This window comes from Verticillium dahliae, genomic scaffold, assembly GCF_000150675.1.
Source record: "Verticillium dahliae VdLs.17 supercont1.24 genomic scaffold, whole genome shotgun sequence".
Classification (NCBI taxonomy): domain Eukaryota; kingdom Fungi; phylum Ascomycota; class Sordariomycetes; order Glomerellales; family Plectosphaerellaceae; genus Verticillium; species Verticillium dahliae.
This window is the reverse complement of record NW_009276937.1, coordinates 99,051-119,581: the sequence shown is the minus strand read 5'-3', so window position 1 is coordinate 119,581 and position 20,531 is coordinate 99,051. Positions and strand designations below refer to the sequence as shown.

The 20,531-nt window shown below is 57.7% G+C and overlaps 8 protein-coding genes across 8 annotated transcripts in view; 6 read left to right on the top strand and 2 right to left on the bottom strand.

The window, feature by feature from the left end:
* Positions 1-1,805: 1,805 nt before the first annotated feature.
* VDAG_08900 (uncharacterized protein) lies at positions 1,806-3,269 on the top strand (the record flags this gene model as incomplete). The annotated part of the gene is made up of 4 exons (XM_009656703.1): positions 1,806-1,884; positions 1,942-1,983; positions 2,035-2,095; positions 2,147-3,269. The coding sequence occupies 4 exons, from the start codon at positions 1,806-1,808 to the stop codon at positions 3,267-3,269; spliced, it is 1,305 nt and encodes a 434-aa protein (XP_009654998.1).
* A 934-nt stretch (positions 3,270-4,203) lies between these two features.
* VDAG_08899 (uncharacterized protein) lies at positions 4,204-4,834 on the top strand (the record flags this gene model as incomplete). The annotated part of the gene is made up of 3 exons (XM_009656702.1): positions 4,204-4,411; positions 4,536-4,727; positions 4,800-4,834. The coding sequence occupies 3 exons, from the start codon at positions 4,204-4,206 to the stop codon at positions 4,832-4,834; spliced, it is 435 nt and encodes a 144-aa protein (XP_009654997.1).
* A 977-nt stretch (positions 4,835-5,811) lies between these two features.
* VDAG_08898 (heat shock protein) lies at positions 5,812-7,703 on the top strand (the record flags this gene model as incomplete). Its single annotated transcript, XM_009656701.1, has 3 exons — positions 5,812-5,916; positions 5,989-6,130; positions 6,190-7,703. The coding sequence occupies 3 exons, from the start codon at positions 5,812-5,814 to the stop codon at positions 7,701-7,703; spliced, it is 1,761 nt and encodes a 586-aa protein (XP_009654996.1).
* Positions 7,704-8,320: 617 nt separating this feature from the next.
* Positions 8,321-9,847, top strand: VDAG_08897 (cofilin). Its single transcript, XM_009656700.1, has 7 exons — positions 8,321-8,347; positions 8,496-8,547; positions 8,612-8,622; positions 8,781-8,964; positions 9,024-9,097; positions 9,151-9,199; positions 9,272-9,847. The coding sequence occupies exons 2-7, from the start codon at positions 8,545-8,547 to the stop codon at positions 9,410-9,412; spliced, it is 462 nt and encodes a 153-aa protein (XP_009654995.1). The 5' UTR covers positions 8,321-8,347; positions 8,496-8,544; the 3' UTR covers positions 9,413-9,847.
* Positions 9,848-9,963: 116 nt separating this feature from the next.
* Positions 9,964-10,655, bottom strand: VDAG_08896 (uncharacterized protein; the record flags this gene model as incomplete). Its single annotated transcript, XM_009656699.1, has 2 exons — positions 9,964-10,470; positions 10,545-10,655. 2 exons carry the CDS (start codon positions 10,653-10,655, stop codon positions 9,964-9,966), a joined length of 618 nt encoding a protein of 205 aa, XP_009654994.1.
* Positions 10,656-11,154: 499 nt separating this feature from the next.
* Positions 11,155-13,863, top strand: VDAG_08895 (Nop16-like protein NOP2; the record flags this gene model as incomplete). Its single annotated transcript, XM_009656698.1, has 6 exons — positions 11,155-11,160; positions 11,227-12,226; positions 12,287-12,342; positions 12,642-12,735; positions 12,798-12,981; positions 13,092-13,863. The coding sequence occupies 6 exons, from the start codon at positions 11,155-11,157 to the stop codon at positions 13,861-13,863; spliced, it is 2,112 nt and encodes a 703-aa protein (XP_009654993.1).
* A 685-nt stretch (positions 13,864-14,548) lies between these two features.
* Positions 14,549-17,624, bottom strand: VDAG_08894 (uncharacterized protein; the record flags this gene model as incomplete). Its single annotated transcript, XM_009656697.1, has 3 exons — positions 14,549-15,129; positions 15,189-16,772; positions 16,829-17,624. The coding sequence occupies 3 exons, from the start codon at positions 17,622-17,624 to the stop codon at positions 14,549-14,551; spliced, it is 2,961 nt and encodes a 986-aa protein (XP_009654992.1).
* A 2,176-nt stretch (positions 17,625-19,800) lies between these two features.
* VDAG_08893 (uncharacterized protein) overlaps positions 19,801-20,531 on the top strand; it is a gene marked incomplete at both ends in the record, with an annotated part of 1,365 nt that continues 634 nt past the window's right edge. The window contains 2 exons of the mRNA XM_009656696.1: positions 19,801-19,945; positions 20,125-20,306. Coding sequence (XP_009654991.1) covers positions 19,801-19,945; positions 20,125-20,306 — 327 coding nt within the window. The remainder of the gene's footprint in view (positions 19,946-20,124; positions 20,307-20,531) is intronic.

Below are 20,531 nucleotides of genomic sequence, written 5' to 3'. Positions count from 1 at the left end.
AAATAACGCAAAAACAGGGCTCATAACCCCAGAGATCTAGAGCACAGACCACCCATGATTAGTAAGCAAAACTAATGGCTCGCATTCCTCTTTTCCTCCTTAGGTATTTACCTAGGCACCTTCCGCAAGGTTCCTACTTTCTAAAGGGAGAGCAATTCGTTGTCATTATTGAACCCGAGAATACAGAGATGGTTTCAGGATTTGCTATCAGCACAAGTTTCCGTCACTGGCAAGATCCAGATGTGCCTGGCCATGCATCAAGAGACCACAAGCCAGCTTAGCCACAGATTTATACCCAAGCCAACGCACTCTCTGTCCTACACGTGAGGTGTCATTAGGCATGCAACCTCGGCAAGTCATTTCTACTCGCAGTTGCAATATCATGTTGAAATCCTGCATTATCCTTTCTTGGATCCCAGCGTGCCGAGGTAGCCCTCCGTGGCCGACGAGTCCATGATCATCCTTTGGAACTCTGGGGGCTTCATTGTTTGCGATCAAAATGGCCAGACCTCTCACTTTCGAGAGGAGAGCGAGCTTGCTCTCAAGCATATGATAGCCGAATACGGTAGGATATCGTCCTACCGGCCTTTCTCCTTCTTCCCTCCTCGCCCTTCGGGGCTTCGCATTGCGGGTGGTGTCGTTGTTTTCAAGGGTCACCACCGCTATGAGCATGGCGCAGTCGACGCTAGCCTGGCAGGTACTTGTACGCATTGAACTCAGGCCACGCTTTGGGCGGTCGCAAGGGTCCTGAGCCACACGTGAAGGTGCCAGCTCCTGAGCTCGCGCGCTCGTTCTCTTGTCTTGCTATCAGATGACATGATAGTTGAATAGGACAGTCGTTTTTCAGACGGAATGTATTTCACATTCGACACGCCATGCCACTGGGCCTCCGAAGCCGTCGCTAGGAGGCACCGACCAGGTTCACTGGTGTCCTTTTCGCGCTGAGAAGACCGCGAACAACCAGCAAGAATCAACCTCATGTGTTCGAATTCGAAGAGAGGTCATCCCCAGCGACGCAGTCTTTGGGCCGAATCAGCTTGTGATTCCAACCAGCATTACCTATTTTGGGCATCACATGCCGAATTGGAGCGTCACTAGCCATGTTGCCCCAAGAAGATCAATGATGAAACAACTAAGGACCAAAACAGCTTCGTCTGTTTACTTGCAGTCTGATCTCGCCTGACTCTCCAGATGGCATACGAGGAGCACAAGGCACCCACCGTCCGGTGGCTGTAGATCGCCGTGCTGGGTGTCTGTGCAGAGCATGCGCTAGCTCGTCGCATCACGACCTGGCTATTCCACTATCAGCTAAGGCTGACGGGAGGCACCGGTTGGTCACGATGTTTTGAGCCTGGTTCAATTTCGGTTCCCATCTTAGTCTGGGGAACTAGAACATACACAGCATTCTTCTGGTCCATGGCATTCAGAAGATCACAGGATCCTCAGGTCGGCTGCCGGCCACCTGAATGGCGTCGGTGTTCCAGGTTCCAGGTGAGGTGGTCGGAGCTCAGCCAGTTGCATTCTCACGGGCTCAACAGTCACAGACATCACGGCTATGGCGGCCAGGAGGCTGCCTCGTAAACACGAGGTAAGTGAAAGGCAGAGAAGGGATATAAATTGCTGTGCCTGCACGACGAAAGTCAGGAGAGAAGGCCTTTTCTCAGCATCACCTTCTCTCGCAACTTGTCTCTCGTTCGACTCTTTCCTTCTCACCAAGTCTTTCGCTCTTCTTTCACTGAGCCGTGCTCGGGTTTTTATAATCACCTTCATTTGACATTCGCTCCAATATAAACTACACCGACACGATGAAGTTCTTCGTCCCCCTCACGGCCCTTTTCTGCGCTGCCACGGTCACTGCTGCGCCGCTTGTTTCTACTCTGAACCGTAAGTATCAGATGGTTCTCCAAACAAGAACTTCAAAGAAACTAATAATCCACTTAGATGTCCAAGTCCGGTCCTCTGTCGTGTCTTCCTACGTTGAGAGTAAGTCCACAGGCTTGAGGTGCCGAGGATGCAGTCAGCTGACTCTTCTAGTCTCCCGACACACCTACGAGGACACGCCCGATGATGAAGATTGTGACTGTGATGAGGAGAAGTAAGCGCCTTTTGTCTCACTTGATGTGACTCTAACTGACTCCGACTGCAGCCCCATTCCTGATTTCGTCGACGACTGCCTCGCTGGAGGTGATATCAGCGCTGGCCTGCACACAATTCTCGGTGATGCCAACTTTGCTGCACATGTCATTGAATTGAGTGCCAATGCCGAGTTCCTCGTCAAGTTTCAGAAGCTCTGTGGCAGCGCTGAGTTCATCAGCCAGATCGATCTGCTGTTCCACAACGATGCCTTCCTTGACAAGTGCACCGGCATCGTTGCCGGTGGCAATTTTGGCGCTCAGATTGGTGTTCTCCTCTCCAATGTTGAATTTATGAAGCGCTTCTCGGCTGGCATCAGTGCTGATGCCTTCATCTCTCTCTTCGGTACTCACTTTGGCGCCAACTTCGACTTTGGCGCCAAGATTGGGGGCTTTTTCAAGAGCAGCAGCTTCGTCAAATTCTTCGTCAGCCTCTGCGGCAAGGGTGTCGTCGGCGGCAAGTTCGGCATCCTCTTCGGCGACAGCCTGTTCATTTCCAAGCTACAGGCTCTTCTAAGTGTCAAGGCCGGATTTGGCGCCGCGCTTGGTGGTCTTCTCGCTGATGTCGACTTCATGGGCCACATTTGCGGCAAGCTCGGCTTCGGCGCCGACCTGACAGCCAAATTCATTGCCCTCTTCGGCGCCAAGGTGAACTTTGCCGCTCAGCTCGAGCTGCTCCTCGGCGCCAGCTTCAAGGGCAAGTTCAGCGCCCTCCTCGGCGCTGGCAGCTGCACCGATCTCCTGGCCGGCTTCTTCGGCAAGCTGAGCTTCAACGAGATCTGCGGCGGCGGCTTCAAGGGCGGCGCCTTCTTCAAGGCTTGGGCCAAGCTCTTCCTCGAGGCCGACTTTGCCGCCAAGTTCTGCGGTTTCCTCGGCGCCTTCCTCTCCGCCAAGATCGGCTTCGTCGCTCTGATCGGCCAGATCTTCGCCGACAAGGTCTTCTGCGTCGCCGCCCTCGGCCTCTTTGGCATCAAGGCCGCGCTCTCTGCGGGCCTGTGCGCCATTCTCGGCGGTGCCGGTATCGTCTCGCTCGTCACTGGCTTCGTTGCGAGCACCCTTAGCGTCATTGTCGGCGGCGCCTTTGGCTTCCTTGGCAAGCTTTTCGGTGCTGTCAAGGGCGGATACAGCCACTGGTAAACAGCTGGCCTTGTTAGCACAGTGGCTTGCTGTCGTGTCTTTTTTGCAGAAGACTTCTTCATGCTTGGAGTCCTAACACACATAGATCAGGGGCATACCCCTACTCTCTATTATTTTCTCATGTCGTATATGATGACCCTCGCATAGTTGTAGTCATAATTAGTAATTATCTTTGAAATGAAGTTCGTTGCAACTACAGACGCACCGATATGCTTGAACAGGTCTGCACCTCCTAGAATTTTCAGAGCTACAGCCAGAAAGACGGCGGGAGGCCATGGGGCAATTACTAGACGCAGCTGCCTCTGGACGATGCAGATAAGTCCAATACACGAAGCACTGTTGGGGGCTTTCTCTCGGAGGATCAGGAGAGCAAGCCCTGTCCGGAAATACTGGGGAGAGCGATAGGTGTACAACAGTGAATGATAGGTGTTACTTGAAAGCCCCTGCGTTGATAGCCGACGATTGGTTGTAGACTGTTCAAGAATCTGTAGATTTAGTCTCAATTCAGTGATAGAAGTGTCTTCTGTGCGTTCAGCTTTTGTCCCATTGTCGCAAGCGCACCTGCTTCGAATTCCAGGGCACTCATTCACTTTCTCAAGCTTTAAGTGGTAAGTCTGACTTCCATTCTGCAAACTTGAATGCGCTCGTAAAAGCTACAAGGCATCGAGAAAAGCAAGACATCACCTGCACGCACATGGTTCTTATGGACTGCAAGTGCTTGTCCTTCCTTCCCTTGGCCGGCCATATATTCCCAGCAGCTCTTTTGGGTTCTCCAGTCGTGCGCAACCTCTACGACAACATATTTTCTTTCTTCTACGCCTCAACTTGATCCAACCTGACAAACTTGTTTTGCAGCAGCAAGCACTCCTCATCAGCTCAAGAAGCCCAAGTAACCACATACATCATATCAGTACCAACCCGACAGACCACCACCATGTCTGAAAGCACTGCTCCTGCTGGCAACGCCGCCGACACCTCGCAGGAGGCTCTCAAGCTTGTCATCTGCTGCTGGAAGAATTTCGGTGCCGACAACAAGGTGAATGCCCCTAACATCGACGAAGACTCGCAGGAAACCGCTGACTTGGCAAGATCAACTTCCAAGCCGTCGCCAACGAGCTTGAGATCACCAGCAAGGCAGCCGCGTACGTATCTCCCCCCACCTCGTCCAAGACACCCTATGCTAATCGATCGCTACTTCAAGTCACAAGCGCTTCGAGCGGCTTCTGAAGACTTTCGACCTGAAGCCCTCGGACCTGACCACCAAAGGCACCAACACGGCCACGGCCACCCCAGCTGCCTCACAGGATCCGAGCGCTGCTGCTGCTCCTACCCCCGCCAAGCGCAAGCGCGCCACCAAGGCTACTGCTGGTGCCGGGGAGGGCAAGACCAAGCGCTCCAAGTCCGTCGCCGTCCCGGTGAAGGAGAATGACGAGGACCCGTTTGTCGAGCAGAATGCTGGTATGTCGGCCTGAATTCAAGACAGTACCTGCAGCCGCAGCTTCAATTTTCTGACTATCATATTCAATACAGGAAAGAAAGAGCCTGAGGAGGAGACGAAGGAGTGAGCTTTTTCTACAGAGGTCACAAACAGGGCATACGACGTTGTGAGCGACCAAGGAAGAAAACCCAGGCACGGGAATCAGCTGCTGGCATTTGCTCATACATGGGAATCGATGATTGCACGCCACCAGGCCGAGGACATCCAAAGATAAATGGGAAAGAGAGCAGAAGTATGGGCTCTGAAATAGCCTTTCAACCATAAGAAGAGCGCCCCTTCGTGTGTTGTGCAGCTGTTGCCTCCGAGTGACTGGCCAATTGTGACACTGTCACTCATTCTCTCCGGCACTGTATTCCCCCTGTATCTGCCCCTGAATCAGCGGCCCCATAGGTATTTGGCCAGGGAGGCCTTTGTCATCACAGCACCAGGAGAGCTGAACCGCGCTGCGTTGGTGATGGTCGCTATAAGGTATCAGTACACTTGGGATGCTCCAGAAACCATTTAGTTAATTCACTGGTTCTAATGGCTCTGTTTTCTTCTCCGTCCTACTGTTTACTTTGTCCACCGGCTTGCGACAACAGTATTTGCCATTGGTTCACCATAACAAAGCCGTCGATGACAAGCCTGCCGTGCGCTCCATAGAATGCCATCAAGGTAACCTCACGGCAAGAGGCCGGCCGCGGCCAGGTTGTAAACATTGCTCGACTCACGATGGCTTCAAATCGGACAGACGGCATTGGAAGGAGGTGGAATTCTGTATGGGTCTCGCTTTAACCAAAGATGGTTAGCGTGGATGAATCGGGAATAGGGAGCACAAGGGGCCTCGTTTAGCCGAGCTCCGAGATAAATTTTTGGGGATGGGACATCGGGACGCGAAGGGGAGCTTCTGCAGAGCTTCCATCAGCAAACCTCCTTCTACTCCATCCTCCCCCCCCATATTCCTCTCAAGCAACCCGTCGTCATTTCTCTCTCCTCTGCGACTGTGTACTTTACGGTCGCTTCTTTGTTGTGATACCACATATACCCCTTTTCTAATTCATCACAATGCAGCGCGCGCTGACCTCCCGCACGAGGACTTCGGTCCTGAACTCGGCGACGAGCCAGTTCCGCCAGGGCGCTGCTCTCGGCCAGGTCCGCTACGCTCACAAGGTATGCTCAATGCTAGGGACGACATCTTGACATGCTGGAATCATCGCTCATCGCTCATCGCTCCATGAACAGGAACTGAAGTTCGGTGTTGAGGCTCGCGCTGCCCTGCTCACCGGTGTCGAGACCCTCGCGAAGGCCGTTTCGACAACACTTGGCCCCAAGGGCCGCAACGTTCTCATCGAGTCTAGCTTCGGCGCCCCCAAGATCACAAAGGGTCAGCATCCCCAGCCTATTCGTTCGCCTCTTTGCAACCTCAGTGCTGATAGAAAACAGATGGTGTCACCGTCGCAAGGTCCATCACCCTGAAGGACAAGTTCGAGAACCTTGGTGCTCGTCTGGTCCAGGACGTCGCCTCCAAGACCAACGAGGTCGCTGGTGACGGTACTACCTCGGCCACCGTTCTCGCCCGTGCCATCTTCTCCGAGACTGTCAAGAACGTCGCCGCTGGCTGCAACCCCATGGATCTCCGCCGTGGTATCCAGGCCGCCGTCGATGCCGTCGTCGACTACCTCCAGAAGAACACGCGTGACATCACCACCAGCGAGGAGATTGCTCAGGTCGCCACCATCAGTGCCAACGGCGACCACCACATCGGCAAGCTCATCGCCAACGCCATGGAGAAGGTCGGCAAGGAGGGTGTCATCACCGTCAAGGAGGGCAAGACCATGGCCGACGAGCTCGAGGTCACCGAGGGTATGCGCTTCGACCGCGGCTTCGTCTCCCCCTACTTCATCACCGACACCAAGGCCCAGAAGGTCGAGTTCGAGAAGCCCCTGATCCTGCTGTCCGAGAAGAAGATCTCCGCCGTCCAGGACATCATCCCCGCCCTCGAGGCCTCCACCCAGGCCCGCCGCCCCCTGGTCATCATCGCCGAGGATATTGAGGGTGAGGCTCTCGCCGTCTGCATCCTCAACAAGCTCCGCGGCCAGCTCCAGGTCGCCGCCGTCAAGGCTCCCGGATTCGGTGACAACCGCAAGTCCATCCTCGGCGATCTTGCTGTCCTCACGAACGGTACCGTCTTCTCCGATGAGCTCGATGTCAAGCTCGAGAAGGCCACCCCCGACATGTTCGGCTCCACCGGCTCCATCACCATCACCAAGGAGGACACCATCTTCCTGAACGGCAAGGGCAACAAGGATGCCCTCGCTCAGCGCTGCGAGCAGATCCGTGGTGTCATCAACGACCCCACCACCTCCGAGTACGAGAAGGAGAAGCTCCAGGAGCGTCTCGCCAAGCTTTCCGGTGGTGTCGCCGTCATCAAGGTCGGCGGCTCCTCCGAGGTTGAGGTCGGCGAGAAGAAGGACCGCTTCGTTGACGCCCTGAACGCCACCCGCGCTGCCGTGGAGGAGGGTATCCTGCCCGGCGGTGGCACTGCTCTGATCAAGGCTTCCACCAACGCCCTGAAGGACCTGAAGCCCGGCAACTTTGACCAGCAGCTTGGTGTGAGCATCATCAAGAACGCCATCACCCGCCCCGCTCGCAACATTGTTGAGAACGCCGGCCTCGAGGGCTCTGTCGTTGTCGGCAAGCTCACTGACGAGTTCGCTGGCGACTTCAACAAGGGCTTTGACTCGGCCAAGGGCGAGTACGTTGACATGATCGCTGCCGGTATCCTCGACCCCCTCAAGGTTGTCCGCACTGGTCTTCGTGACGCCAGCGGTGTTGCCTCTCTGCTGGGCACCACCGAGGTCGCCATTGTCGAGGCCCCCGAGGAGAAGGGCCCCGGCGGTCCTCCTGGCGGCATGGGCGGTATGGGCGGCATGGGTGGCATGGGTGGCATGATGTAAGAAAGTGGTTGACCAAATTTTTCTGTATCAAAAGTGATTCGGGACGGGGGAAGGAGCATGGCTTTGGTGTTCTGTAACGGATGGGATCGCGGCCTTGTACTACAACTCCTCTCTACCTCTCGTCTTTTCGACCATGTTCCATTAGGACGAGCAGAGCAGATGCTGGCGAGGCAGCTGCACAGCTTGAGCTCATCTTTGTACTATAGCGCCGATCAGCCGTGTAAATTAGGATGAACAAAACAAGTTAAACATCATGTGCGCCATGCGTGATCTTGCTGCCTGGGTTTGCGTCAGCTTAATCGCCCAGTGCGTCCAGGCTTTGTCCAGATCCCTGGTAATGGTTCAGGGCACACTGAAGGAATGGAGGGGTCAAAGACCAGTCTCAAGAGGATGCAATGCAGGCAGGACGCGCACCATCAGGCCAAGAACTGCATGGGGGATGCTCTTGTTCGGGTGGTGCACTGGTGTTCTGTGGCTGACGACGCGGGTCACGTGGCATGTCTCACCGTGCCAACCCCACCATGCTGGGGCGGTTTTTCTCCCACTCCCCCCCCTCCACGGCCCCCAGCCGCCAACAACTCGACAGACCAGGACATCGACCCAACTCCAACTCCTTCTCTCTGCCTACGTATCCTGACTTTACTGTAAGCTGTTGCCTGCACCTCCCAACCCACCTTTTCCACCAGGCATTGCCAGTTTTAAAAAGCTTCTGCAACCTCGGACCTCTGTCGCTTCATCCTCACAAACCGTTCATTTCGAAGCCATCCCAGCTGTGTGCTAATTGTAGCTCAGCCCGTCTCCCCAACCCACTTGCGCACCCCCCCGCCATCCCACATACACAATGGTGAGTGACTTACGCTTCCGGCCGACAACGTCTTGTTTGCAACGGGCCCTAACCTCGATCGCAGTCTCAATCCGGGTTTGTTCATCCTCATTCACCCCAACCAGCTCTGTCGAACCTCGGCGCCTACGCCCGCCCGGCCACCCCGGTCGGGCGACCCCCGCAACATGGACCGAACGAGGTGTTTCCTGGAGTGCAACACGGCAACAAGACGCTGACTTGGCAACCCAACACAGAGCGTCCGTTTCCCAGGAGTGCATCGAGGCGTACAACGACCTGAAGCTCAACAAGAAGTACAAGTACATTGTCTTCAAGCTGTCCGACGACAACAAGCAGATTGTCATCGAGGAGGCCTCTGAGAACAAGGACTGGGAGACCTTCCGCGAGAGGCTCATCAACGCCACCAGCAAGTCCAAGACTGTACGTCGCAGCCGCTCTGCAGTCCAAATCAGAGACGAGACGGCGCTAACGAGGTTCAGGGTGCCGTCGGCAAGGGTCCCCGCTACGCCGTCTACGACTTCCAGTACAGCCTTGCCTCTGGCGAGGGCGAGCGGTATGTCGCCAACAGAACTTTGGCGCAGGCTCACATACTGACACCGACCGCAGCAACAAGATCGCCTTCATCGCGTGGTCCCCCGATGATGCTGGCATCATGGTAAGCACCTTGCCCTCTCATCTCTGCAACTACCTGGCCTCTGCATAGACGGCGTGCTGACACTCTACACAGGCTAAGATGATCTACGCCTCTTCCAAGGAGGCTCTCAAGCGCTCCCTGACCGGTCTCGCGACTGAGCTCCAGGCCAACGATCCCGACGACATTGAGTATGACAGCATCATCAAGACCGTCAGTAAGGGTCTTGCCGCATAAACGTGTCGTTCCCAGCGCCGCCCCCCTCCCACACACACTTGCCGGCACCGTATCTTGGAGCTTTTTCTTAACGCGAAGACGGAGAGCATATACTCTTTAGCGGCTACCGTCCTCAGAGACGAATGATGACCCAATGACGGAGAGGTTGACTGTTGCAATCGCGAAAAGGGGAGGATGAAATGTTAGTCTGCCGGGGGAGCCCCTGATGGCTGTTGTCTCCGTCTCCGCTCGCGTATACCCACGTACTCGACCGGGCGGGCCCAGACAGACCCAGGGATTGGCCCCGGATCATGTTTTTTTCTCTGAGACCGCGACAAGGCTTGATTTCCCAGATCTGATGGCCCTCCGCCTGGTTGTGCTGTTTCGTTTTTCACAGTACTCCGTACGGAAGTTATCACACGCTGGGATGTAAACACGATTCTCGCTGTCGTCTCCACACTTTGTCATTCTCGTGTTCTCATTTGATGCTCCATGATCGCTGTCGATTTCCCACCGTAGCTATGAACGCCCTCCTCCTCTCGCACATGCTCAAAGTGTCCTCCTCCTATTGTCTACCTCTTGCTCGCCCAGTCGGCGTGCCATGACGCAGCCAGCTTCTCGGCCTCGGCCTCGTCCTTGAGCCTCTGCATCAGGAACCCCTTGAGATCCGTCCAAAAGGCCTCCGTCTCGAGCGCCGCGGCACCCGTAGCCTCGCCCGCAACGCCGACGCCCGCCTCGCCGTCCGCCGGCGGCTGCTGCACGGCCGCCGCGCCGCCAATGACCATGACGGCAAACTCGACCGTCGCCTCGTCGTCGCCCGCGAGGTCCTTGAGGATCTTGCTGTCGGGCACGGGCTTCTTGCGGTGCAGCAGGCGCAGCTTGTCGGCGGGGACGCGGGCCGTTTCGGCGACGCGGGCCTTGAGGTCGAGGACGGACGTGTTGAGGGGCTGTGAGGTGAGCTTGACGTCGATGGGCGGGTTGCGCAGCGACTTGAGGACGACGGTGACGCTGCGCTCTTGGCCTGGGGCCAGCGGCGCTGCGGGCTTGCTGAAGGCCTTGGGCATCTTGGGGAGGACGTACTGCGCGGGTCAGCATGGGGCGGCGGACGGGCTGGAAAGGGGGTTGCTGGGACGGAGGGGGAGAGGCGACGAACGGGAGGGCGCGCGGGGAAGTTCTTGGGATCCTCGACATGGTCTGCGGAGAGCTTGATGGGCTTGGAGTCGAGGGTCGACAGGAACTGTCGTGCGAAAACGACCTCGGCCATGTTTGCGGTGTTCGGAGTCTCTTGCTGAAGTGACTTCTACGTGGCTGTCGGTTCTTGGGTGCGTTGAGTGGTGAGGGTTGGATCACAGACTGTATGGCTGTTACACGGAGGCTTCAGACGTCACGAAGATGTGCGGTTGTCTACCTCGTCACTGGGAGCCAACTCTTGGATCCATCCATTGCCCCACGTACGTAGGTACCTAGGTAGGCAGGTACCCAGGTACCTACCTCACTGTAGCTACCCGCAGTGCAGGCCCCAAAGGCCGAGACCGACTTAGGTAAGCAGGCCAGAGGTACGTACTGCACACAGTGTCCAAGCTCCCCGGCTTATCGCAGCGTCCGTGCATCGATATCGATATCAAGGAAAAGTTTCGGTGGGGGTCCAACTTTTTTCTGCAGCGGACAGTACTGGCTGGCGCATCTCTGGGATCGCGACCACCTGACGACAACGGACGACGACACGATTCTGATATACCGCCCTTCAACGAACCACAGGAATCATGGGTGTACGTATATCTTCTAGTACCTAAAACTACTAGAGTATCTTGGACAAGAATTGACTCGAGAAACAGGTCGGAAACCGATTCAAGAAGCAGGGCCCTCCCGAGCCACTGTCGGAGGCTCACTTCGCCAAGCTCAAGAGAAAGGCTGGCCTCCCCGTCGATGAGCCCACCGAGGCACCCCAGAACAAGAGGCGACGCGCGAGCAAGCAGCAGGCCGCCGCACCGCCTGCGAAGAAGGCCAAGTCCGCCAAGGGCACCAATGGTGTAAAGGCCGACGCCGCTGTCACCCCTGCGGTGAACCCGCGCAGCAAGCCCAAGAAGGGCAAGAAGGCCAAGGTCGTCGAGGAGGAGGCCGAGCTTTCGGACGACGATGACATGGCCGACCTTGCTGCCAGCGACGACGAACTCTCTGGCCTCGACGGCGACGCTACGCTGGGCGACGATTTCCTCGGCTCTGACGACTCGGTATTCGACTCTGACGACCCCGAGCAGGAGCAGAACAAGCACGTCTTCTCCGAGGACGAGGACGACTCGGATGGCGAGGAGGCGCTGAGCCGGGCGAACCTCGAGGGTCTCTCGCGCAAGCTCGACGAGCAGGCGGCGCAGGAGGCCGAGGATGCGGCGGCTGAGCTCGAGGAGATGGGCCTGCAGACGAATATCGCCGAGACGGGCATGGTGCTTGATGACGACAACGAGGACCCCAAGAAGAAGGCCCTCGCGCCGGATCTGCACGTTCTCCGCAACCGCATGACCGACAATGTGCGCATTCTCGAGGATTTCGCCAAACTGGCCGACCCCGGCCGCAGCCGCTCCGAGTACACGGCGCAACTGATCAAGGACATTTGCGGCTACTACGGCTACTCAGAATACCTTGCTGAGAAGCTGTTCAACCTGTTCAGCCCGAGCGAAGCCTTCTCCTTCTTTGAGGCCAACGAGAGCCCGAGACCCATCGTCATTCGCACCAACACTCTGAGGACACACCGCAGAGACCTCGCCCAGTCTTTGATCTCTCGAGGTGTTGTCCTGGAGCCTGTCGGCAAGTGGAGCAAGGTCGGTCTCCAGGTCTTTGGTAAGTCCTCTCTCGTCCTGGGAGCGTTGAAAGTGAACGACTTGCTGACGTTCTGGCTAGAGAGCAGCATTCCCCTCGGTGCCAGCCCCGAGTACCTCGCCGGACACTACATTCTGGTACGTTCAGGCCCGCGCTGCACGCAGTCTTGACAGGAAGACTAACCCCCTCTCAGCAAGCCGCCTCTTCGTTCCTTCCCGTCATGGCCCTCGGACCCCAGGAGAACGAGCGCGTCCTCGATATGGCCGCTGCTCCCGGTGGCAAGACGACACACATGGCTGCCATGATGAAGAACAAGGGCTTCATCTTGGCCAACGATCCCAACAAGGCTCGTGCCAAGGGTCTGATCGGTAACATTCACCGCGTACGTTTGGCTCGTCATGGCATTTTTGACCGGCGTTTACTAACACGACGACAGCTCGGCGCGCGCAACGTCGTCGTCTCCAACTACGATGCGCGAGAATTCCCCAAGCCCATGGGCGGTTTCGACAGGGTCCTCCTCGATGCTCCTTGTACGTGGCTCCGCCAGAGATGCTACCCCCGTCGTCCACAGCTGCTGACATTGATCGCACAGGCTCCGGAACGGGCGTCATTGCCAAGGATCCCAGCGTCAAGACCAACAAGACGGAGCGCGATTTCATGATGCTCCCACACATGCAGAAGCAGCTGCTCCTCGCCGCCATCGACTCGGTGAACCACAACAGCAAAACGGGCGGCTTCATCGTCTACTCCACCTGCAGCGTCACCATTGAGGAGAAGTACGTCCCCTGCCCGAAGCATTCATATACCCCGACGCCCGTCTCCCTGCTGTCCCCCCCCCCCTCCCCCAAAAAAGAGATGAGAAAAATAACTAACGACCTTCCCACAGCGAGGCCGTCGTGCAGTACGCCCTCTCCCGGCGCCCAAACGTCAAGCTCGTCGACACGGGCCTCCCCTTCGGCAAGGAGGGCTTCACGTCGTACATGGGCAAGACGTTCGACGCCTCCCTCAAGCTGACGCGCCGCTACTACCCGCACACGTACAACGTCGACGGCTTCTTCGTGTCCAAGTTCCAAAAGGTCGGCCCCACGCCCGCCAAGGCCGTCGCCGGCCCCGCCGACGCCGACCGCCTGTCCGTCGCGGCCAAGAACGGCCGCCGCGCGGGCGACGGCGGCGACGACGAGGGTGCCCTCGTCGACAGGACGCCCGTTGGTGCCGAGGAGGAGGAGGAGGGCGCCGGGACGAGCGACGACGGGTTCGGCGGCTTTGATGACGAGGAGGATGAGGGGTATATGCTCAAGGCGAAGAGGAATGCCATGCGCAGGAGGGGTCTCGATCCGCACGCGCTCGACAAGGGCGCGGCGAACGCCAAGGGGGAGAAGAAGGGCGAGGACAAGACGCGGGAGGACGGCAAGTCGAAAAAGGCCCACAAGGCCAAGGCCGAGGACGAGGAGCCCGTCGTGGAGGAGCCCGTCGCCGCCGTAGAGAAGAAGAAGAAGAAGGCGCCCAAGGGCGAGAAGAAGACCAAGAAGCCCGCTGACGAGGTCGAGCTGAAGAAGGCCGGCCTGATCACCGAGACGGCCGAGAAGGTTGTGCCCGAGACGAAGACGACGCCCGAGAAGAAGAAGGGCAAGAAGGGCAAGAAGACGGGCGGAAAGTAGACGGGCCTCCGACTGGGCGGAGCGAGAGAAAAATATGTGTGGCCGAGATCATGTGAAGCAGCGCAGCCTGGTGGTGTCGTCCCGGCAAATCTATGTACCAGGAGTTTGGGTTTCGTACAGAAAACGAAGCATTCACGTCTTTGAAATCACACGTCTCTGAAAAAATACGTTACTTGCATGTCATCACATTGAAACACATCTGAGCGCCACGAATGTCACAGGCAATTCCCTTCATTTCTTTGTTCGCTCAACGCATTCGCCATCCATCAAGTCGGCAAACGCTGACCCCCTATCCTGGCTCCTCAACCCCTCTGCCTCTGGCTCTACCACTTCGAAAAATCAACAACGCGGCTGCTTGCTGCAGCTGCACAACTTTTAAAGCCTCCTCAGTTCATAGTCTTCATGGTTATGATGGGGGTGATAATACACAGACAGTGTGGGGAGCCGCCTCCCCACGCTATAAATCAGTAAATGAAAAAATCATGCCAATCCGCAAAACAATGCTGTCGCGCCCCGTAAACTCCACAGCTCCCGTAAGAGCTGCAACCTCATCATGACGATCGTAACGTTGGGGGGGTATTAAAATGCGTAGATGGGTAAATGGCAGGTTGGGTGGTCGTGGTGTGAGTGTGTGCAAATGTACGAGTTTCGCTTCGAATGTATTTCTGAGAGGGGGCGGTCGCCCTTATTGCGCCGTGGTGCGCTGGTGCACGAGAAGGTCGCGGATGGCCCAGCGCCAGGTCTCGCGGTTGCGGTCGGGCACGTCGAGCCACTTCTCGCACTTCTTCCTCCACCGGTCTTCTTCCTCACGCTGTCGGCGCACAAATTCGGGGCCGACGTCAAACTCCTCGCCGACAAGCCAGTCGTCCTTGACGTCGCTGACACGGCCGTGACCGCCTTCGGCAGAGTCGGCAGGAGGGTCCTCGAGGTCGGGGATGTCTTTGAAAACATCGTCGTCGTCGTCCAGGGCGTTGAAGCCATCCATCGTATCATTGGACTCGGACTTTGCTTTGTTCTGAGGGTCCAGCTTGAGCCAGCACATGTTCTGCGGGTCGAACACCATGCCTCCGACGACCTGAACGTTCTTGGTCCCGGTAATGTTGGTGATGAGAGCCGGGCGGGGTGTGCCAGTCTCCTTCTCGCGCGGCAGGTGAGCGATGGGGGTCAGAGTCGAAGGCGAAGGCATTGGGGGGTCGAAGGCGCTGAGCGCGTTCTCATTGCCTTCCCATCGGTGTGTTTGTGGGTTATAGAACATGCCCTTCTCGTCTGTCATTTTGTTAGTATCCCTGTCTCCGCCCATTGGGGACATCGAAATCAAAACTTACGCCTCGAAGAATTGTCCTTGTTCATGTTGGTAATCAAATGCGGCTTGAGCTGCGGAGGCTTGTTGCGATGCTTCTTAGAGCGCACCGTCGGCTGTGGGACACCCGGGTGAAAGTTGTTTCTGCTAGAAAGCTGCGCAACACGCTGGGTCGTCAATTGTGCAAGCGGTCCATTGGAAGGAGCACGGTGAGCCAGTGACGTCTCCCGCGCGATCCTGCTAGCTGCAGTGTCGCGGGCAAAGTGTGGTGTGCTGTCAGATCGGTCGAATCTGGCTGGCGATGGAGGCACCGGTGAGGGGGTCGTGTTGCGGTCGGGCAGCACGTTCTGGTAAATCTTGTTTCGCAGAGGCGCCTTTGCTGGCTGGCAGACGTACTTGGACTCTGCCTGGCTCGACGTAGGCAGGTCGTCAAAAGCGTCGAGCTCATGCCCGTCACCAAACGTCTTGGATCGGTTCTGGTAATAGCCAGCCCGCGGTCCGCCGTGGGCGATCTGGTTGGCGCTGCGGTGGAGGCGCTGCGGACTAGGCGAGCGCATTGTGGACCGGGAGACGGTCCTTGAGACGGGACGGAGATCGATGGAACTGTTCGAGTCGTGACGTCGTAGTGACCGTCCCGTCTTGGCAGATATGTGATGTGAATGCGTGGTAGATGAACCAGCGGGCAGGAACGGCTTGCGGGCCGTCTGAAGCGCGGGCTCTCCAGCGGCTCGTCTCTCGACCGGCGTCTTGGGTCGCAGAGAGGACTGCGGACGGCCGTCGGTGCGAGAGGGGGGTCTCTCATATCGAGGAATGGGGGCTTTGGCGGGCGACTGCGGTGTCGCTCGCATGGCCGGCAAAGATCGCTTAAACTTTAACAGCTGGGAGCTGGTGGTGGTGGGCTCGTTGCGGAGAGAGGCGTGGGATGTAGGCTTGCTCATCTCTCGCCTGCGGGGCGTTGCGGGTTGTATGAGCTGAATGGGAGAAGGCGTCGTTGGCGTGGGTAGACTGGTGACAGAAGAATGTGACGAGTGACCCATGCGTGACTGCGACCGCCTCGATCTGGACTGAATGGGACCGCCACTCTCCGACACGGGCTCCAAAGAAGACTGAGCGCGCTCATGGTTCGGTCTCGGCAGACGTGACTGCACGGGCTTGTTGGTGAAGGTGATGGAGACGGCCGTCTTGGGCCGCGTCGGGCTGGCGGGGCGGTTTGTGTTCATGCGGATGTTGCGGTGTAATGTGAGCTTGCCCGAATCAAAGACTTCGCCGTCGCCGAGCTCGAGATCGTTAAACATGTCATCCTTGTCGGCTTCAGCTTGGGGGGCGCGCGGTGCGGGCTGGACCTGAGGCGCCTGGGCCTGAGGCTGAGGAGTCTTGAGATCGGCAGACTCCTCTTCCACCGTACGGACGGGCGAGCGGCTCTTTCTATTTCGCACGAGTCGCTCCTCAAAGTTGACGTGTCCGCTTGGCAGCAGGAGGCCCTCAAAGGTGTCGTCTTCGCTCTCGGCAGTGAACGAGCTGGACACGCTGGGGCTGAGGCCGGAGGCCGAGGAGCTTCGGTTGGATCGGCCGTCTCTCCTGGTGCCGCCGAATCGAGTGCCCAAGCTGCCTTCACCCCAGTCCAGATCCTCGGCCTGCGTGCCGGCGTCTTGGGAATAGTCTTACGCGTGGAGAGCTTGAGCTTGCCGTCAGAGGGCAGCTCGAAGTCGCCCTCAAAGTCGTCGTCGGCACCGGCAATCTTGTCCGTCTTGTCCATTTTCTGAGGGGTAGGTGGCGTGATGAGCGAGATGGGCTTGGGTGGGCGTGTCTTGGAGACTTTGATGGTAGCGGCTCCGTCATCGAAGAAGTCATCGTCTTCGTCATCGTTGTCTTTAAACTTGTCCAGGTTGGCAGCGCCCGACACGACACTCGACATGGACATGGTAGATTGTCTCCGCTCGTCTTTGCTGATGGACAGACGGACGGCGGCCGACAACTTGGTGGGGCTAGAGTGAGGGCCGCTCACCTGTCGCAGGGCGTCGGGGAACTGCGAGGCGTCCTGTGGTTTTATGCGAAGGGCTTGTGCGGAGTCGGGCAGCTCGAGATCGTTCTCCCAGTCGTCCTGGATGATCCTCTTAATCTTGCGGCCGCCCAGGCGCTTGATCGTGCCGCCCATGAGGGCTGACGAGGGGACGTTTTGCGGGATAGGGATGCCGGCCTTGGTGGCAGCGGCGATGGCGTCGAGGGTCGAACGCTCGTCATCGCCGGGCAGATGGAGCTGCCTCTCGTCGTCGGGTAACGACTCGAGCTCGGAGCGCAAGGACATGACGGACGAGTGTGAGTCGCGACGACTCGGCGGTTGGTTGTGCGAATTGGCGGGGCGGAAGGGGGCCTCGCCGGCATCGATCTGGAAGTCGCCATCATCCCAATCCTCAATCTGTTCTTCCACCGGCTGCCGCGGCTTCAAGCGTAATGCCTCCATCGTGGAAGAAAGTTTACTACTGTGGTTTACTGTTGATTTGCTTCTGTAGTGTTGGGTTGGAGGTCGCTGGGCTGGGTGACGTGATGTGGTCGCTGTCCAGCGAGGACGTCGAGGATCCGACAGCTTTCGTTGTTCACGGAAGGTGCGAGATCATGTCGTCCACACCAGAGCAACAACAATGCAAAGGCCGTCGGGCCTTCCTGTCGATTGATTGCTTCGTCTGGATCAGGTCGAAAGGTGTCGCAATGGAGAGTTGAGAAGGGTTTGTGGGAGGCCGCAAAAGGTGGCCGGATGCGAAAAATGGCGGGTGGCTGGGAGTGGGTTGAGGGTTGAGGGTTGAGGGTTTTCGGACTGGTGCAGGAGCAGGAGCAGGAGCAGGACAACACAGTCGTCGGTTAATTTGTCCCGCTGGTGCACGTCGTAAATTTTCGTTCAGGGGCGGCGATGCGAAATCGACAATCGATCGTAGTAGAGTTCACAGGGCGAAGAAGAGAGACTTTCGGATTGAGTATACAGAGTGGTAGCAGCTCGCAGTGGATGACGTTGGGTGTGTAGGTAGGTGGCGGGTTGGGTGGTGTGGGTGAGGTATCGTCAAATGTTGGAGCATGCCACGAGATGGTCGGGAGGGGGGGACTGGATGCATGGAGGATGCGAAAATCAGGGCTGAGCCGTCGGGCGATTGGGGGCTGGGGATGACCCTACTTCGGCCTCACCTAGCACCTACATTGTACCTACTGGCCCTGCTTGCTGGCGTGCTGGCGTGCTGGCCTGCTGGCCTGCTGTCTCGGTAGGTCCCTCTTTGTGCTGGGTCCTGGTGAGGTGGCCGTAGGCACGGTTGCTTTAGTGCTCAATGTGCTGTTTAGGCGGGGCCTTTGAAGGGGGCTGGCGAGTGAAAGGCCCTGATGGCGAGACATGACAGCAGGGGGGGAGCCCCTCTGGAAGACTCATCTAGACTGGACAGGTGGACAGGTGGACTGGGACATGATGCCGTCAGGCCAGCAAGTCACGTGGCTCATGGAGCTTGCATTCCACCACTGATTGGGTCGAGCCAGGCAGCACAGACACGACCTTGACGCGTCAGATCGCGCTTGTTCTGTACAGATGTACACAGGCGTGCTTGGACTATCCTCAGGTGTCTACCTGTCATTGTTACAGAAGCCTATGTATGTACACATGTCCAACTGGTATCACAACTGGCTTTTTTGAGCACCTAAAAGAAGGCCTAGCCTTCTCCGTCAGGGCTGGTCCAGTCTCACCAACCACGTTGCACATGAGCACCCCCTCTGCAGTACTTGCAAGGACGTAGGACGCCGAACATTGTCTAACCTGTCGATCGGTCGATTGGCCCCCGTGTTTGCCTGGAGATCATCTCCACCTCCACCACCACCTCCACCACCACCACCACCTCCATCACCAAGCTACCTACCTCCATCAGGCAGGCAACTTCATCGTCGCTGGCGCCCCTGGTGCCTATCCTGGCTTTTGTTGGCTTTGCTGGCCCCTCGGTGGAAATACTCGAGACCATCTCGAGCTTCACGCCGTCGCTGCCTATTAAAAGAAAGAAAAAATCAAGCAGACGGCTACTTTTCTCACGCGCGACTCATCCACCATCTGTTAGCTGCAGCCCAGAGCACAGACGCTTGTTGCTTCTCTCGGGATTTCTTCATCAAAAGCAACTATCGAGAGATCAATACTTCATCTTGCTTTTTCTTGCCTTCTTTCTCCAGCTCGGAGCTGCAACCTCTGCCGACGGCCGAGAGCATCCTAGCAACCTCATCTCCGCGCCCGGCAAACTATCGACATCGTCATCATCCTGACACTGGTCGACTAGCATCTCTAGCCTTCCCGTCATCACACCCACGACGACCAGTCTTGTTCTCGGCCCGCCGCCGTCACCTGTCGTCCTCGCTCGTTCGACCCGTCAGTTGGGCCTCATCCGTCCTTACGACCCGATCTGTTCTGCGTCAAGTGTTTCACCACGGTGTGGGTGTCCGGCTTTTCTCGGCTGTCTGCTGTTGGTGTTAGTGGTCGTAGTATTGGTGGTGTTGTTGTTGTTGTTGTTGCTGCCGCCACTCTGTCGATTCCTCCAGACTCGCGCTGCCTCTCTTTCAGAGCTGATACATGAAACCGAGCGACAATCAAGTCACGCACTCAAACGAAGCCAACCTCATCAGAAATGGTCGCCACGGCCTCTGTCCTCCGTTTTCCAAGATCAGACGAGGAAGGCAGTTTCGTCCTCGTCAACGCAGCCCAGACCCGGACGAAACCTCTCGACCTCAAGCTCGTGGGCACGGATGGTCTGGCCCCCTATGTGGCCTCATGTACGTCAAATCATTTCTTCTTTCTCTCTCTCTTCCCCCTTCCCGGTCTTACCCCGCCGATCGCCGCGTCCCGGCCGGCAGCCCCGTCTCAGGCCGCGTGCTTCTCCCACGCCTTCTGCAAGCGCGACGCCTCCCCTCCCCCGGTCCGGCAGCCCCGATCTGACCAGACATTCGTGCAGTGCGTCATGATCGCGTCGCCCAACTGCTGGTCAAGAACAGCCCCTGCGCCGAAGACGAGTGGGTCGACATCCTATCTGGCCTCCTGACGCAGAACCCCGGCGAGGGCGTCGAGGCCATCGCCACGGTGGAGAGCGAGGTCGCCATCACAATCACCGTGAGGCGGCGCGTCAAGGGCATCACGGTACGCCCGCCCTTTCATCCTCCTCCTCCTCCTTCTCTGCCCACGAGGCACGGACCGCTGACCCTTCTTTTGCGCAGCAACGCCTCGGCACGCTGGAGCTCAAGCACACGCCGACGAGGAGATTGAGCTCTTTGACTGGTGCGGCCTCGCGGCGGCCGCCGTCGTGCAGGCCAACGTGGCGCTCGCCGCCGTCACGACCAAGCAGACGGAGCTGGAGGCGTCAGT

What these genes read in the sequence shown, in the direction of transcription:
- VDAG_08897 (XM_009656700.1), top strand. An exon ending in CCACCAGCAAGTCCAAGACT is followed by an intron (nt 8,965 to 9,023) that starts GTACGTCGCAGC and finishes AACGAGGTTCAG; the next exon opens with GGTGCCGTCGGCAAGGGTCC. An exon ending in GCCTCTGGCGAGGGCGAGCG is followed by an intron (nt 9,098 to 9,150) that starts GTATGTCGCCAA and finishes CACCGACCGCAG; the next exon opens with CAACAAGATCGCCTTCATCG.